This window comes from Mus musculus, chromosome 9, assembly GCF_000001635.26.
Source record: "Mus musculus strain C57BL/6J chromosome 9, GRCm38.p6 C57BL/6J".
Taxonomy (NCBI): domain Eukaryota; kingdom Metazoa; phylum Chordata; class Mammalia; order Rodentia; family Muridae; genus Mus; species Mus musculus.
Window position 1 is genome coordinate 53,902,580 of NC_000075.6, and position 18,048 is coordinate 53,920,627.

At 42.4% G+C, this 18,048-nt stretch overlaps 1 protein-coding gene across 4 annotated transcripts in view; it reads right to left on the bottom strand.

Annotated features, from left to right (window-relative positions):
* Positions 1–8,877: 8,877 nt before the first annotated feature.
* The window catches only part of Elmod1 (ELMO/CED-12 domain containing 1), a 63,972-nt gene continuing 54,801 nt past the window's right edge, over positions 8,878–18,048 (bottom strand). For 3 of the 4 annotated variants that reach the window (XM_006511205.4, XM_006511207.4, XM_006511206.4), the window contains 2 exons: positions 17,014–17,147; positions 8,878–10,315 (listed from right to left, as the gene is read on the bottom strand). In XM_006511205.4, the coding sequence (XP_006511268.1) occupies positions 10,143–10,315; positions 17,014–17,147 (307 nt within the window). In that variant the 3' untranslated portion in view covers positions 8,878–10,142. The remainder of the gene's footprint in view (positions 10,316–17,013; positions 17,148–18,048) is intronic. The other variant, NM_177769.4, reaches the window with a different exon arrangement.

Genomic DNA, 18,048 nt, shown 5'->3' on the forward strand with positions numbered 1-18,048 from the left:
CTCCCCCTCCCCCTCCTCCCCTCCTGTAGTCACTGTTGCAATTTGAATGAGAAGGGCCCCCAAAGGCTCATGGATTTGAATGTTTAGGCCCCAGTTGGGGAACTGTTTGGGAAGGATTAGGAAGTGTGGCCTTGTTGGAGGTGTGTCACTGGGTGGTTTTGGGATTGCAAAAGCCTTGTCCATTCTTGGTTTTGTTTTGTTTTGTTTTTCTCTTTGTCTCTCTGCATTCAGCTTGTGGATCAAGATGTATGTTCTTAGCTATTGCTCCAAAGCCATGCCTGCCTGCCTGCCTGCTCCCATGCTTCCCGCCATGATGGTCATGGACTCTCACTGTCTGTAACCGTAAACCCCCAAGTTAAATGCTTTTTTGGGTACGTTGCCTTGGTTATGGTGTTTTGTCATGGTGACGGAAAAGTAACTAAGACAACCATGCTCTATTTCCTCCCCTTTTAATCTCAGGCATATTTTTCTGAATCTGTTTTTTCTACACACCCACATGTCCAGTTTGGGCCTCTATAGAGCTGGACTGCTCTGTACTATTACTCTCCCAACAGTCTTGCTGACACATTCACATTCGCCAGCTCTTTCACAACACACAGTAGGTCGTCACTATCCTGTCTCCCTTCGTATCCTTTTCTCTGGTCACTCTGAATGGCTGGTGATATTTTGCTCTGATCGTTGTCCCACACTTCTGTGGCATTGCTCATGTCCTCAAGATTGATCTAAAACAGAATATTTGGGATTGAGCAGCGAGAGGGAAATGAATAATATAGCCACTTGAGCTCAAATTGTCATTCCACAAAGCAGTGACAATCACAAGACATACATATTCATGATGTCATTATCCTGACACTTTATGAGGTGTTGGCAGAGGATGAGCTTTTCCGGAATTTTCACTTCACTGCCTGAAATTATTACTGAAAAAAAAAAAAAACAGTAATAACAAAACCTAACAAAGCAAAACCCATCTCTGTGAGCCGAGGTCCTGAGAAGCTCAAGGTAACATCGGGCTGAACGGAGGCAGATCCGGGTGAGCACCCACCCAGGGCACCTGTCTGCCAAGACTTTTACTGGGAATATCCTTAGGCTGGGCTCCCACTCCTGGGCCTGATTGTTGAAGACAGTTTCTTCCTTGCCAAAGAACATGCATAAATTTAGACTCCCAAGGCTATGCTTGCTCTCTCAGAGAGTATTATTTTATTATTAAATGAAACTATAATTTTCTTCAGATTATGGGTACTATATATGCTCATGGAAGGAAATATGGAAAGTATAACACACACACACACACACATTCATGATTTAAAATAATGAACACACAGAACCCCCTCAAATATTCTGTGTAACCCCATTTTTAACTCCTGAGATGAACAAACAGTAGATGAAGAGAACAGATTAATGGCTATCAGGGCTTAGAGACTGGGGATAAGGGTGGAAAGTGGGTGTGGTTATATAAGGCGGCACAACACCTCCCCTCCTCCCCAATTAATTACTTTTATCCACACTAGCCATGAAAAAGCAATTACATTTTACACAACACTATTAACACAGAGACTCTTTATGGTGATAGAATTGTTCTAAATATTGTCAGTGTTGATGATGGCACAAATCTGCCCTTAGGCTAAAACTGCATAAAACTGAACAACAGACACTATGGTTGATGGAAATATTGGTGAGGTAGTGGATTGTATTAGTGCCGGTTTCCTGACTGCCGTATAGTTACATATGACATCGTGGCAGGAGGAGAGTATAGGTTAGATGTGATATTCTTATCATTCATGAAAACTGAGTGTTATGTGACAATATTCTTAGAAGTTTCTAGAGACCCGGGTCTAAAAATGAACAAGTCATATGATTTTAAGGTGTTAATAAATAAACATAAACACACAGAAAGCCAGGAGTGTTTTAGAAAAATAATATTTAGGCCATCCATGAAGACTCATATTTGGATAAATAGGAATAATTAAGAAGAGAGAGCCTCTCACATATTTACAGCCATTCATGTTAATTCATTTCATATTTTAAAAAAATCCAGGAATGGGCTGGGCAGCGGTGGCACACTCCTTTAATACCAGCACTTGGGAGGCAGAGGCAGGTGGATTTCTGAGTTCAAGGCCAGCCTGGTCTACACAGTGAGTTCCAGGACAGCCAGGGCTATACAGAGAAACTCTGTCTCAAAACAAAACAGACAAACAAACAAACAAACAAAATCCAGGAATGTAAGTATGAACAAAAAGGGCCTAAAGCCAAGAAATTAGCTATGCGACTTACAGTAAGGGTAGATGTAACCCAAACCTACAGTTTGATAAGAACACTTAAATAGCTTTCTTGTAAATGGGTAGTATTTTAAATTGAATTTACACACATTATATTATAGACCATGGAAAAAGAATCAGATGATTGCTAGTCTTTTGATTTAAATAGTGATTCTATCTTATTTTGGTTCTCTTTTAAAACAAGGTCAGTAGAATTAGAAGCAGAGTTCATTATTTTGGTAGAATTGGTGGCTTCAAGGTCCTGGATCAACTTCAGGAAGTGCAAGGTTCAGAATTCAAATAACTTCTACAAAAAGTTATTGCCAAATATTGAATTGTATGTTCAGCCTCAGCCCCCATTCATACACTGAAGCCCTGATATCTAATGAAACTGTATCTGGAAATAATTAAGGTTAAATGTGGTCATAAGGGAAGACCCTAATCTAATGGCATTGGTGTCCTTGTAATAGAAGACTTATCTGTATCCCTCCAGGAGCAAACACTAAAGAGACCATATGGGCACACATTAGAAGGTGGCTACCACCAAGACCTGACTAGTCTGACACGCTGATTTGGGGCTTCTGGGTCTAAATCCATGAGAATGATTAAGCCATCCTGTGTATGGTATTGTGAATCATAGTCCAAGAATATGACAACACCTACCAAGCTATAACTGGATGGTTTTATTACATTGGTTCACATGTAAAGTCTATTTGCTATTTTACTAGCAGCTAGGAGGCTGATTATCCTGGCAGACATCTTGAGAGAAGGAGACTCAATGAAAGCCCACTAGGGGGAGTTTGCACCGCAACACCAGTTTTGGCTACAGTTGGAAGACTCATGGGAAACACATCTTTGGAGAGAGCAAAGAGAAACTCGTGAAAAGAAGCTGTTTCCAGAGGCTTTTTGGCTATTTCGAGTGTCAGTGCTGTGGAGAGACTGGAATGTTGCAAGTCCAAAGGCTAGTTATCTTAGCTTGGGCTAGTTCTCTCTAGAACAGCCATTCCTTGTCCACCTTTGATCGGAACTTGTGATTACTTAAAAGTCTTTTGGAATCTATTGATTTAGCAGACCACTAACTTCCACCAATCCAAAAGCTAAGCATGCCATCAGATCGTGTCCTGGTCCTGTTGAAAGCTTCCCCCCCTCTCTGTACCCCTCTCTCTAATGTACTCACCAGTATATTTTAAACTTGCCTCGAGTTATAACTTTCTTTGTTCTGTAAAACTGTAAAAGCTTCATGAAACTTCTTCCACTCTGGAACACAGGATTTGGGGTAACCCAAATCTCTCATGACATGAGTGTCGTGGTCACTCAAAATGGCTCCAGAGTAAACTATCTCTTATTACCTTTAAGATAGAAGCTGTGGTTAGGGGACAACAGAAAGCAAGTACTTGTTCTGGTGATGGCCCCTTCCCTCACCATGCCCACATGTGACATAGACAAGGGACCACAGAACAGAACAACAATCTTTTCATGATAGCGGTTGTCATGTGACATTTTCTGTACACTGTGAACAAAGTGTTCTGACACAGAGCCAGTATGTGATCCCACCAAAATCTAACTTGATGAGCCAGTGAATTCATTGAAGTGACGTACAGGAACAGAGGTAGAGGGTGACCTACAGGAACATGGGTAACTCAGTGACAGCTGCATCACAAAAAAAAAGCACACGCACACGCCAGAACAGGTGTCAAGTCCCAGAAAGCTGTATCACTGGGGCTCCATGTACAACTTGCAGGCAGCTCAGCTCCCAGAGTCTCCACCACTCAGTAATTGTTACTGCTTATATAACCGTGAGAGAGGCTTTGTGAATGCCATGATTTCTTCAGCACTGGGAGTCTGACAAGTCTCCTTTACTGGCCAAGTTGTATGAAGCTCCCTCTTTACTCCCAGGAGAGGATCTTCAAAGTCTGAGGAAATAGCAACGCTGCTGAGGGAGGCATAGTGTCAGGTTGTACTGGTGAGAGTGGAGGGCAAACAAAGGGAAGGGTTGCTTGTTTTCCAGATTGTTCACAATGGAAGCCAAACCTGGTCAGGTTTCAATGGAGAGCCATCAGATCGATACCCTGGAGCGGAGCCTCTCAGTTTCACTGTACACAGGCCAGCCAGAGAGGGAGTTAACGCGGCGGTGCACTGAGGAGCACCCCAGCTCACTCATTTCTCTCAGCGCTCATGCTTGTGGTCGACGTGCCAGATTCAGAACGTCCCCAGTTTTATACTCTGATGCACTTGAGAGCAGAGCCACTATCTTGCTTTCTGATCCCCAGACTTGGCCTGATGCCTGGCACAGAAATAATTTCCCAATAAATGTTTGCTGAAGTGAATAATTAATGGCGATATTGGCTATAGGGACAAATCTTATAGTTTTTCTCCTGGTGATAGCTTCTAGCCAAAACCCACACAGATACAAACCAAACCATGATTAAGCACGTATTTATTACTCTGAAGTCTCAAAGTGCTTTAATTAATAATAAATTATTTAGCTCTCATGCTTTCTATAATGCCCTCAGAAGGAATGGTCATTATTCATTTGTTATGGGTATAAAAACAAAGTCAGACAGATTGAGTGATGGCCCTAAGGAAGGCTAGCAGTATAGACACTGGAAAATGGACCTACTGGTTGCCAGGGTTCTTTTCTGCTATATTCTGCTGAAAAAGTAAAGACTTAAGAATTGTTTTGTCAGCTTGAGACTGTTTTTTTTTTTTTTTGTTGTTGTTGTTTGTTTGTTTGTTTTGGTTTTGGTTTTTCGAGACAGAGTTTCTCTGTGTAGCCCTGGCTGTCCTGGAACTCACTTTGTAGACCAGGCTGGCCTCGAACTCAGAAATCCACCTGCCTCTGCCTCCCGAGTGCTGGGATTAAAGGTGTGCGCCACCACGCCCAGCTCAGCTTGAGACTGTTAATGACCCCATTTCTCTATTGTTATACACTCAGCGCAGACACACTGTTAAGACGAAAATGTAACTGTGGTACGATACGAAAAAGTTTCTCAATAACTCTGTTGAGCTCTATTTGGGGAACTTGGGCAAACCAGGGGCACTGATGTTTTTCTCTGTCCCAACAGAACAGTTACAACTCCATTCAGTTTCTCCCAAGCCATGACATTTCTTGCCTTCCCCAGAATAGCATCCTGCAGACACCATGTTCTCTAGGCATGAGGGGTTGACTCCTGCCGGCGGGCAGCCAGGTCCAGCCTGCCTGGTTCAAGACAGCTTTCACAGTTGCTTTCATGCTTGTCCTAAAAGAAAGAATAGCAAGGGGGTGGGGCTCTCTACACATCAATTCAAGTCTCATGCTCTCCTCACTTTGGGCTTCTGGTTTTAGAAATGTCTTGAATCAAAGTAGTTCATTTGAGTCTTTGTATGTACTATAGGTGAAAACCATCAAGGGACACCTTAGTTTACAGGGTAGAGAGGGTTTAACTTTTTCTTTTTAAGTGTGTGTGTGTGTGTGTGTGTGTGTGTGTGTGTGTGTGTGTGTGTGTGTGTGTGTGTTGATGGTCTCACCTGTTTCTTTTTCCACGGACATGCCCTGTAGCATCTGACCTGAGCACGGCCCAGCCTAGGTTCTGCGAGCCCATCTTGCTGAGGCCTCCCACCAGGAAGCAGGAAGAAAGAAGACAGCTTCCTTCCCCAGGGAGGCAAGGGTCAGGAGAAAGAGTCTAGAATGCTGTCACAACTGTTTGTGTATCAAAGCAGGGAATTTCCCAGTGGTGAAAACAGAGAAAATGAAACAATATTTGTAGGGACAAATTTACCTTGCAGGGATCTGACTGTAGCATGTTATCACTTAGGAGCAAGATATGAGAATCTATGCCTGTTTATAACCCACCAGAATCCCAGGGCAGTAGGGTAGAATTCTAAGTGGATGGTATAGCAGTTAGAAGTCTTAGCTTATAGCGTCAGAGTTCAAGGTTTAGCTTAGCCATCTTCTTCCTCATCCACTTCCTCTTCCCTTCCTCCTCTTCCTCTTCTCTTTCTACTTTTGGATCTTGAGATAGGAAATCACTCTGTAGCTTAGGCTGGCCTAGAACGTGTGATTCCCTTCTTTCAACCTCCTCAGTATTGGAATTATGGGTGTGAGCCACCATGCCTTGCTCATTTCCTTCCCTTTCTTGAAGCCTCTGGCACAGCACTGAAATATTATGAGCCTGCGTGGCAAGAAAAGCATTGGGGCAGTGATGGTTCAGATAGGGTAAGAGCACTGGCTGCTGCTTTAGAGGTCTTGGGTTCAATTCTCAGACACCACATGGTGGTTTACAGCTATCTGAAACCCTTTTCTGACATCTGCAGGCACCAAGCATATACGTGCCACACATGCAGGCAAAACACATACGAAATGAAATGAATAAAGTTAGTAATTTAAAAAAGGAAGGGAAGAAAAGCAAGCAAGGGGGCAAACAAAAGCTGCTTGACTTCAGATGCTGACCAGCAGCTGTGGCTGTGCAAGGTCAGGGCTAGCAGGGTCCTGGCTCACGGCACTGGAGCTCACCATGCTAGCATTTGTTAGCATTAGAAATGGAATCCATGCTGGAACCTCTTTCCGGGGCTTAATGTTGCCCTCCTTAATGTTGTTCTGCTTTCCTGCCCTGTCTCTGAATTAGAGCATTGCCTGATTATGTCCCAGGAGGCTGGGGGCAGTGCTTTGGCCGAGTAAGTATTACTGTGCCTTGGGTTCTTCCATGTGGCTCTGCACTCAGTGGCTAAGACTTTCTGCTTTCCATTTTCTCTCCCTTTACCCTGTTTTCTCTAGAACCCTCTAAGTCTTCCACCCACACTCCACCCACTCTGGTCCCATCAACACACCTATTCAGTCTGGACCCAGCCTCCTATGTTTGCAGATCAGTAAAGCTTTTGCCCATGGAGATTGATTTTCATCTCCCCATCATACTTGAGGCCCAATCGTTGGAGTTGAAATTCTCAACTAGGACAAAACCCACACCTCTGATGGGCACACAGGATCCCATGATGCACTTCTGCCAGAGTGAGGAAAAAAATAGATGGACTTGTATCTGCATCATTGAGCTACTAGTAGAGAACTCTTATCTATATCTGTCTTTTGGTCTACTTTGGTCATGTAATATCACTGTTTCATTAAACTGCCCCAGTTTAACCTGTCGACAAAGATGTCGACAGCATCCATCTCCCCTCCCTTCCCCTTCTCTCCCCCTCCCTCCCTTTCTCTCTCCATCCTTCCTTCCATCCCTCTCTCCATCTCTGTCTCTGTCTCTTTGTCTCTCTGTCTCTGTCCCTGTCTCTGTCTCTCTCAAACATTCTCTGATTTGGAGGATGTAAAACTACCCCAGCTTTGTCCTTGGAATGATGTCTATCTAAGTTTCTTCACAAACACAGACAAGATGATGGATTGCCAGGCAAATGCTTTTCACTCTAGCACAATAACAAGAGTATTTTTTATTTTTCCCCCTGTAGTGCAAACTAGAGTGTTTTAAAAATCATATATCAAGTAGTGTTTTGGAAACCTTGAAGGAAGCATGCTACACAATTTACATTCTATGCGGTCAACCCTTGCTCAGTGGAATAAACATGAGCAAGCTAAAAATACTCCAGGGAAACACATCCACACATAGCATACATCACATGTCTCTGCTGCTTTTTGAAACCTCCTTTTCTTTTTCTCACCTTGCTCTGGGCTACTGGGTAGAATGCATCTTCTACAATGCGGTGTGAACGAGGAGGCTAATAACACATCCAGGGAGCTGGCAGTGATTGCTCATCCTAAAATCCTGTGGCCATGTTCAGATACCATTGGAACGCTTCCAAGGAACCAGGAGGGAATGTCTTAGCTTTGTAACATCTGCTATCTCCACCAGAGCAGAATAACTTGAGCGAAGAATCCCATGCCATCAAGGTGCATTGGTGTTATAGTTCTATATTAGATAAGAAGAGGCAGTGCACAGATGTGGTCTACCCAGCATGTGGTGCCATGCCTTTATCTGCAGGTGCAAGTACTGTTGTGCTCAAGGCAAAGCACCTACTTGGCTAATAGCTTTTCCTTCTTCTAGAGACATTATTCCTGGGACGTGTTAAGTGTTGACCGACTCTCTCTTTTGCACTGTCTAACAGAGGGCACAGGCTAAAGGAGAGGAAGTAGGAAGGTTACCACCTGGCTCTGGGATGGAAAGATAAAGGATGGCAGAATCCTAGAATGGGGGAATTCCCACTAAGCAACCACAGGCAGCTGAGGGGTTTTAAATAGCAGATGTTTTGCAGTAGTCAAGTCAGATTTTACAGTAAGTAGTGAAGAAAAAGTGGGGATGCATGTCTTAATCCTAGTGCTTTGGCAATGGAGGCAGGTGACTGTGTGAATTCCAGGCCAGCCTAGTCTACACAGTGAGTCACAGGTCAGGTAGGGCTACATAATGAGATGCTGTCAAAAATGAAAAAGAAAGAAAGAAAAATAGCTCATTCATTAAAGCATCATCGGACCTCAAGATTAAGGGAATCTCTCAGCCATAGCACATTCTGAATTACACCTGGCTGCTCTGAAAGGCAGTGGTTTATAAACAAACAGCTTCTTGTCACTGACATTCTACCCAGTCACATATTTGCATATCTTAAGACCTATAAAGGGCACAGACATCAGAATGAAACCCACTCTCCATTACTGTAGAATGATATGCAATTTATTCATATACTGACAGTTAGGCAGTACTCAAAATTTATTTAAATAAGCAAGTGATTACACAAACATCTAATAATACTAAAATCGATAGTCCCAAAGTATAAAATACCACGGGTATGAAATACCATGGTAAATACTATTCAACAGACTACAGTCATAATTCCAAACTAAATTACATTTTAAAGAAGATGATTCTTAGCAGTTTGAGGATGATCTTGTTTTTTTTCTTCCAAGCCACTTCTTCCACCGATACAAGGATGCTAATTTCAGGAAATATTGCATGGTATCATTGCTTAGGTTCCTGTGTTCTAACACATTTTCTTGACAAAAGTTTTAAAATATTGCCCCTCAACATAGAAACAAACCAGTCAGCACTCAATCCCCTAAGCAAGGATACTCAGATCTGGGGAGTGCTAAGAACTAAGTCTGGGTTCAGCAAGAGTCAGATAGTGAGAAACCCTTTGCAGCCTTGGAAAGATATGGCTTCTTTTCTGGGGGCTCCGAGCATCATACACATATTTAGACATCCAAGCCATGAAGCGATGGGAGAATAGTAGTAGTTTTCTATCCTGATGACTAGGACACAGTTGTACTGTGGTTAAGTTAGGCTACAGTTCGGCAGGATTTCACACAAGGATGGTTCCTATTTAAGCTAATTTCTTATAGCCTCATTACATTCTGGTGAAGTGCAGTTATATGTGCAGGAAGAGTTTGGCTTATCATGTGTCTGTATTATTTTAAAAGTCTTATGCTTTACCCAAATGAGGTACAAGCAAGGGTCCAGCTTGAGAGGCTAGCAGCAGTCTTCGTGAGACATTTTAATAAATAGGAACACAGAACGAGATTCAGCTAACTCTCTTACGTACAAATTACAGCTAGAGAATTATTATACATTTTTAATATGGAATGATGGGGGGGGGGAGAAAAAAATCTAAAAAAATAGAAAACTTTTTTCATACCTGGGTGCCAAGGACAGATGTTAACACTGCACAATGCCACAATGTGAGCAATCACTGGAGGGTTGATGCTCCAGAAATGGTGATTTTGGGGGAATCTTGGAATAATGACCAAGAGATGAAAATACTGTACCAAAAGGCATGCATATATATATATATATATATATATATATATATATATATATATAGTCACTTATGTGCATTAGGTGTGTGAGCTGTCACCTAAGCAGAGATCTAGGATGACAATGAGGCAGTGTTCTGGGGTATTCATTGAAACCAGTGTGGGCACTACATGTTGATTAAACCTTCCGATGCAGCAAAATGCGGGCACAGCGCCATATCTGGGTTCTGCAGCTGTTTTATGATCCTCTTGCGGAATTTCTCCCTCACGCGATTAAACTCCATTATGTCCATGGGGTCCTCTTCAATCCAAAACTTGTGAAACTCGTGCATCAAATAGCCTGTTTGGGACAAGACAGTGATAAGTCTGCAAGGTCATCATCCTTAGTCACATTCCAATCCTCAGTGGATGAGTTAGACCAGAACAGTCTCCATGGAGGTCACAGCAAACACCAATGATTAGTGAGATCAGTGGAGTAGAAGCTACCAAGCTGCTTATAATCTCCTCCTTTTGCAGCTGGTACGAGAGAAAACTTTTACTCCATAAAGCAGGAGAACAAAACAATGATGTCACCTCTTGAATATGAATCACGTTGGAAACATATTTTTTTTTCCTTAAGTAAAAAGTTTTAAATGTTTATGAGTATTTACCTGTTATGTTTGTTTGTGCACCACGTGGTATGGTGTCCCTCGAAGGCCAGAAGAGGGCATCGCATGCCCTGGAGCTAGAGTTACAGCTGTGAGCTGCTATGTGGGTGCTGGAAATTGAAATGGGATCCTCTGGAAGGGCGATCAGAACTCTTAACCACTGAGCCATCTCTCTAGCTCAACCTTGAGTTTTGGCTCTCTCTCTCTCTCTCTCTCTCTCTCTCTCTCTCTCTCTCTCTCTCTCTCTCTCTCCCCCCAAGGTCTTTGGCTGGCCTGGAACTCGATCTGTAGATCAGGCTGGCCTCAACTCACAGAGGTTCACTTGCCCCTGCCTCTCATGTGCTTGGGTTAAAGGCTGCACCACCACACCTTTATTTTCAAATATTTCAAAAATATTTTCAAATTGTTAAAATTACATTTATTTGTGTACATGTGTTGTCAGGTACGTGGGTGTGTGTATGAGTACGCGCACATTTGTGGAGCCAGGGGATAATGGGTGTCTTCTCTCTATCTTATACGTCAAGGTGGAGCCTCTCACTTGAACCCAGAACTTGCCACTTTACTTGGTTCCACACTCTATGTCTTCTGAGCACTGGGACTGCAAATGGGTCACAGTGCCCACTTGGTATTTATGTGGGCTCTGGGGATCTGAACTCTGGCCCTTGTGTCTGTAAGGCAAGTGCTCTAGCCAGTACGCCATCTCCCTACATCCCAAGGACTTACTCTAAAAAGCTGACAGTGACTCCTACATCCTTCTCATTCCGACTAAACTAACACAATGGTCCAGCCTTTCAGAATTACTCCACTCTGCCTTTTCCCCTCTCAATATTCAATTTAACTAAAGTCTTAAATCACCCAGACACATTAAACAGGTGCATTATGCTTCATGGAACAAATGTGGTCCTTCTCTGACACTCGCAGTGCGCTTTGTGCCCAGCCCTCATCTCCACTTCAGGCTAAGCGGCAGGCCGTCCCACACCATAGCGCATGCGCAGTGAGTGAGTGCTAGAGAATTTTTGTCCTATTTGTTTTAGCACTATTTCTTCCGATCCCTGCATCTTACTCACTTCAAAGAACTCAATCCTCTGTCCATTTCATCGAGTACAAAAGGTCCTAAAATATCTCAGGAATAGCCAGGAGTGATTTGTTAAACGTGCAGATCTACCCAGATTCAGCCAGATGAAGCATCACGTATCACTGAAGTTTCAAAACTTTAGGTCCAGGAGACTCCATCGTTTTACATCCCCCACCCCAGGCCTCTTTCTAGGAATGGTTCAATTGATATGGTTATAAAAGAAATGAATGAGAATTCATAAGTTCTTCTTTTCTTAATATATAAAATACACAGACACTTTCCCCAGTGGGGCTTTGAGCTCAAATAAACATACTTGAGCGATTCTTGCTAGGAGAGTCAGATTGCTTTTTTTTTTCTTATTTATTTATTTATTCTTTTCTCATATATTACACCCTGACTTCTTCTCCTCTTCTCCCAGTCCTTCACAACCCCTCCCTCCTCTTCTCCCAGTCCCTCCCCACAGCCCCCTTTCTCTCATATCCACTTTTCTGTTTCCCTTCAGAAAAGAATAGGCCTTTCAGGGATACCAACCAAGCATAGCATAACGAGTTACAATAAACCCAGGTATATGCCTCATATCAAGACTGGATGAGGCAACCCAGTAGGAGGAAAATGGTCCCAAATGCAAGCAAAAGAGTCTGAGAGAACTCCCCACTCCTACTGTTACGAGTCCCACAAATAACACCCAATTACACAACGATAATGTATATGCAGAGGACCTAGTGCTGGTCTATACAGGCTTCCAGATTGTAGGTTCAGTCTCTGTGAGCCCCCATGAGCCCTGTTTAGCTGATTCTGCAGACAATGTTTTTGCGATGTCCTTGATCCCTCTGGCACCTGCAATCCTTCCCCCCCTCTTCCACAAGATTCCTCACATTCTGTCGCCTACTGTTTAGCTGTGGGTGAGAGTCAGATTCCTAATATTATAAATTAAAATCATCCACGATGCACCCATCTCATTAGCATACTCCTGTTGACAGTGATAAAAACAAATGCTGCGAAAACCAACTTTTTAATTTGATTTTTTGACTCTCTATACATGGTACAATGTGATAATTTGATGCACAAGTATGCTGTGGACTATCAAATCAGAATATGTAGCAACTCTAGCCCCTTGTAATGGTCTATTTTCTATACTACACATAAGGATGCCCACTTTTCTACTCTTTGCAGACACCCACCTTACTTTTAAGGGAGTGTAATACATCACACAGTTCTAGAAGAACTCAGACACAGTTGTTTCCTCCATTTTTCTCTTGTGCACATAATTACAGAGGACCATCTCCGAGAGTGATGGTGCGTTACAATCTGACACCATTTTCACAATACTTCCTCTATAAGTACAGATGTGAACTGTTATTCCTGTAGACAGATCCCCCAAGACTCCCCCTATGTTATCAGGAAAATGGAGAAAGACTGTATAACATGGTTGCTATAAAATACAGCAATGGTGACCTGGCTCCCAAATTACATATTACTCTACTCATGTATGTGTTATTGCACAGCATTCAAAGATTCATTTGGCCAGTTTTCTGACTGACCCATCTACCAATTACGCCTGTAACAGATACACTATTAGGCACTGAGGATGAAGAAAAAGGTAGAGTTCTCATGTTTCCTAATTCTCTGTCTTTTGGAGAGAGAGAGTGAGATGGGTATTCAATTCCTGACAATGATTTGTTATCCGAGACAGCTAACAAAGCAGTGTGGAAAGGGGAGGGAGAAAACAGAGCCAATCTATTGCTCCTCGCTTTCAATTTCATTCATTCCCCAGTGCTGTGGGTTGCCCAAGCAGATTTTATATCTCTGTCTTACAGATGTGAGCACTGGGTTCAGCCAGGAAGCTTGAACAGTGCACAGTCACGCAGTGAACAGCTGGATGCCAGGACTGAAACAGGCTGTCATCCCATCATCAGCACAGGCTGCTCCTCCCGGTGCCTTCTGTTCCGCTGGTGCTGATTTCTATGTAATAATTTCTTCTCATGAAGGTCAGAGAAAAGATACCTCCCCTCCCTCTTCGGCGCTTGTCCTTTCCTCTGATCACTACACCTAGCCTTGCCCCATTACAGCTGGGCTCTGTGTTCAGTGGAGCTTCAGGTTGGATGTCAGTTTTACAACACAGTGCCTTCGCAGCACAGCTTTCACCAAGACTGTAAAGCCAGGACGATAGAGCCATTACATTCTTATTTCCTTTCCTCTAGATGAAATACTTGTTTTGAATACTAATTTGCCTCACCATCTGAAGCCTGCTGCATATTTATTGCTGCTTAAATGTATCTTGGCTTTGCTTCATTGCATCTTCCCTGTTAGTAGAAAGCAAAGGCATGTGCAAGGACACAGATAACTGCAAGCATATTACAGGGGAGATGTGAAGAAGTGACCATGCCCAATGGAGGGACAATGAATCCAGGGCATAGTGTGCCTCTTCTAACGATGCCTATTCTCTCTGTCCATAACCCAGTCCCTTAGGGACTGCTGCTCTTTCTACAAGAAAGAAGAGTATCCTGGGAAATACAATTCTGCTTTATGCTTACTTATCTGGGCTACGAGCCTTTTGGAAAAGCATATCAATTGGGTAATGCTAAAACATTTCCATATCAGTTACACCCTTTTCCTCCCTGAAAAGAGGATCATTCAATATTGTAGAATCTTATCTGTCCATCCATCCATCCATCCATCCATCCATCCATCCATCCATCCATCCGTCCACTCTATAGTTACTAAACAATCAACTAAGCTGATCATATACCAATGAACAAAACATCTGTTCCTACCCTTAAATGCCCATTTTTTTTCTGGGAGATGTTGGCTGCTGTGTGGTTCTGATTTTTAGCTCCAAGCAGATGAGTCAAAAGTCTGTAGGCAGATCCCTTCTAAGTCATCAGGGCTCTAAGGTGTCTCATGGAAATGTCTGTTTTGTATCTCTGAATAGATTTCCCCAGAGGAACTTACCTTTGGCTTGCCTCAAGTTAATCTCATTGTATTTTCCCTTGCAAGAGCGTCCATGATTTTGTGAAGATGGAAAGCACAGGGTAGGGCAACTTATAAAAGGCCAAGGAAACACAGTGCACACGCTTTTATTTGTTATGCTTATGTTCTCCAATGTGGCACAAGGTTTCTCTGTGTAGCCCTGGCTGTCCTGGAACTCACTCTGTAGACCAGGCTGGCTTTGAACTCAGAAATCCACCTGCCTCTGCCTCCCAAGTGCTGGGATTAAAGACGTGCACCACCACTTGGCGGGCTCAAAGTTCTTTAGGGTCCATTCCAAATTCTTCTCTTACACTTCCTGTATCATATCTAATTAACACTTCACTCTCTACTATACTGCTTGGATGCTTGCTCTCTTGTTTTATGATCTGTGTCCTTGACACATCTCTGGCTGGATCACTCAATACCCATTACTTTACTTTCTGCCGCTCACCCTTTGGCATTCACTGAAAGTGGCATTGCTCTCGCTGCCTCTCAGACTGGGTGGGCAACGACAGCAATATACCTTTGCAATGTTTTAAAACATTTACTTTACTTCCCAGTGTGTTGTGCTTGTTTGTTTAGAGGCCAGTATTCTTCACTATACATTCTGATCTGCAGTGAAATCCCAGTAATATCTGCTGGAGACAGAATTGTTATAGGAGTGAATATAATCACCCGGTAGCCAAAACAGGCGCTACAAAATGTCTTGTGAGGGACTTAACTTTTCTACTGACAAGTTATAAAGTAAAGATTTCCTTAAATATCCTTTTCATTCTTATCAGTTATACTTACCTTGTTAAGCACTGGATAGTTTAATACGTTTTGATGGGAAAACAAAGCCCCACAAAAGACAGTAACTTCTCCTATCCTGACCCTTGGTCTATAGTTGCATTGGCTGATTCTTTTGACAGCTCCACAGCTCCACATAAGTTGCATTCCACTTGGGGGCTATTTTTGAAACCCCTAGGTGCATCAGGGTTTAGCTCCTGTTCACAGATCCAGGTATACTCATTTCCCACTGTTTTATTTTAACCAAGTTCTAACTTCCTATTTTCTTCATATACTTAGTTTTCCAACTCATTTAACCACAAATCACTTTCCCCAACGATGCCAAACACACCCTAAGATGTGTTAGAGCACAGTGGATACTCTCTCAGTTCCAGAGGTTTGTCAAAATCCATGACTGTTCTCAGCCCATCGTGTGGGACCCTCCTCAGTGCCCTTTCCTTTGTCTGAAGGGTCCCTTCACTTTTCTTCTGGAAAGATCTTCTGCTATCTAGGTCCATTTATTCTTCCCAGAATCACTCTTTTATTTTGTGGAAATGTTTTATTTTTCAAGAGTTCTCTGAAATATTGAAATAGTAAAATATTGAAGACCTTGCATTTATTTAAAAAAAAAAGTCTCTCCTATTTTGATACTCAATACTCACTTGATAAGGGAGACTGGGAATATAATTTGAAATTTTAAATCATATTCCCTGTACCCCATCTTAAGGTTTTGTAGCTTCCATTCCATGGTGTTTTAGAATAAAATGCTGCTCTTGAGAAGTCTAGTATAATCTCAATTCCAAAGTTTTTGAGTGACAGTTTTGGAAAAGTTCAGGATCATCTCTTTACAATGTCATAATATCTCACAGTGACACAGACCTTGGTTTGGTAGATCTTAATCTATTATGTTAGTGCTCAGAACTTAAAATACGAAAATTCCTCCTTCAGGCCTAAAATTTTACCATTTTAATTAATTAATTAAATGTGTGTGTGTGCACGTGCATATGTGGAAAAGTCAGAGGACAAATTGTGAGAGTTGGTTCTCGCCTTCTATCATGTGGGTCTTGGGGATCAAATTCAAACCTTCAGGCTTAGCAGCAAGTGTCCTTACCCACAAAGCCATCTTGCTGGACTGATTTTTTCCTTCTTCCTTAAAAAAAAAAAAACTTTTCATAAAACTCTTTTTAATCTATATTCTAGGCAAGTCTTTCAACATTACTTTCTAATCTGCTTATGAATTTCATTTCTGTCCAAACGTAGGACCTCGTAGTCAACCCAGGCTGTCTTTAGAGTTGCATTTTTCAGTGTTAAGCCATGTTAGATCAGAGGGAGACGGACAAAGGTCAGACCTGAAGTTGACACATTGCATTTCATATAAGAGCTGGGGAAAAGAAATATCCATGGTGCCCAGAAGTATAAGCATAGGTGTTTCATGAGAAAACAAAGACAACATGTTAAACACAGAGGGACTTCCTCAAAGGGCCTACGGTAGCTCCTTCACAGTGGCCTCTCAGCTGTGACCCTTGTCTGGAGTTCTCTATAGAAACCCATACTGATAATTAAACAATAAAAACTTACAGAATGTTTGTTGGAAGTGAGACAGTGTCGGAGCTTCGGGGGCAATGTTGTAGAAGTGTGTTTTTAGAGCGCCGCTCACGAGCAGATTATATGCCAGGTCGGTGATATTGATGCCCACAATTGCAAAGGAGTACCTGCAGGTAGGATCCACAAAATCCAAAAGTGTTGCAACATGGGATAGAAGCACTCCAAAAACCAATAACCTGGGTTCTAAATCCCCATGAAATCATCAGAGTGGCAAGCCACCCGGTCATCTCTACCATATAAAAGTCTTGCCCTTTAACTTTACCACAAAGTTTTAGTAGCATGTATTAAGAGAATTGAGAGTGTGCATGCTTTGACTTAGTAATTCCATTTCCAAATATGTGGTAGGTCAGTGTCCAAAGTTGACACAGCTTTATATAAAGGACTATTTATTACAGCAGGATTTATCATGGTGAGACACAGAAATCACTTGTGATGGTTTGTATATGCTTGGCCCAAGGAGTGGCACTATTAGAAGGTGTGGCCCTGTTTGACTAGGTGTGTCACTGTGGGTGTAGGCTTTAATGTCCTAGTCCTAACTGCCTGGAATCGAGTATTCTGCTAGCAGCCTTCAGATGAAGATATAGAACTCTCAGCATCTCTTGCATCATGCCTGCCTGGATGCTGCCATGTTCATGCCTTGATGATACCGGACTAAACATCTGACCTGTAAGCCAGCCCCAATTAAATGTTGTCTTATAAGACTTGCCTTGGTCATGGTGTCTGCTCACAGCAGTAAAACCCTAACTAAGACACCACTCAAATATGCTAAAAAGATTCCTAGAGAAATTATGGAAAATTTTGGTGCTAACTAAATTTTGGTAATTTTATAGCTAGCTAAAATGACACTCTTAGAGACGTTAAAGCAAGATACATACACAGAACATGCTGAAATTTAGTGTAGGTGGACATGTGTGAATGAGAAATGGCTAGAATGGAGAGATCTGAGCAGTTACTATAGGTGTGCAAAGTGATAAGGCAGGCTGAGTTCTGGTCAATATGCCTGTGTCT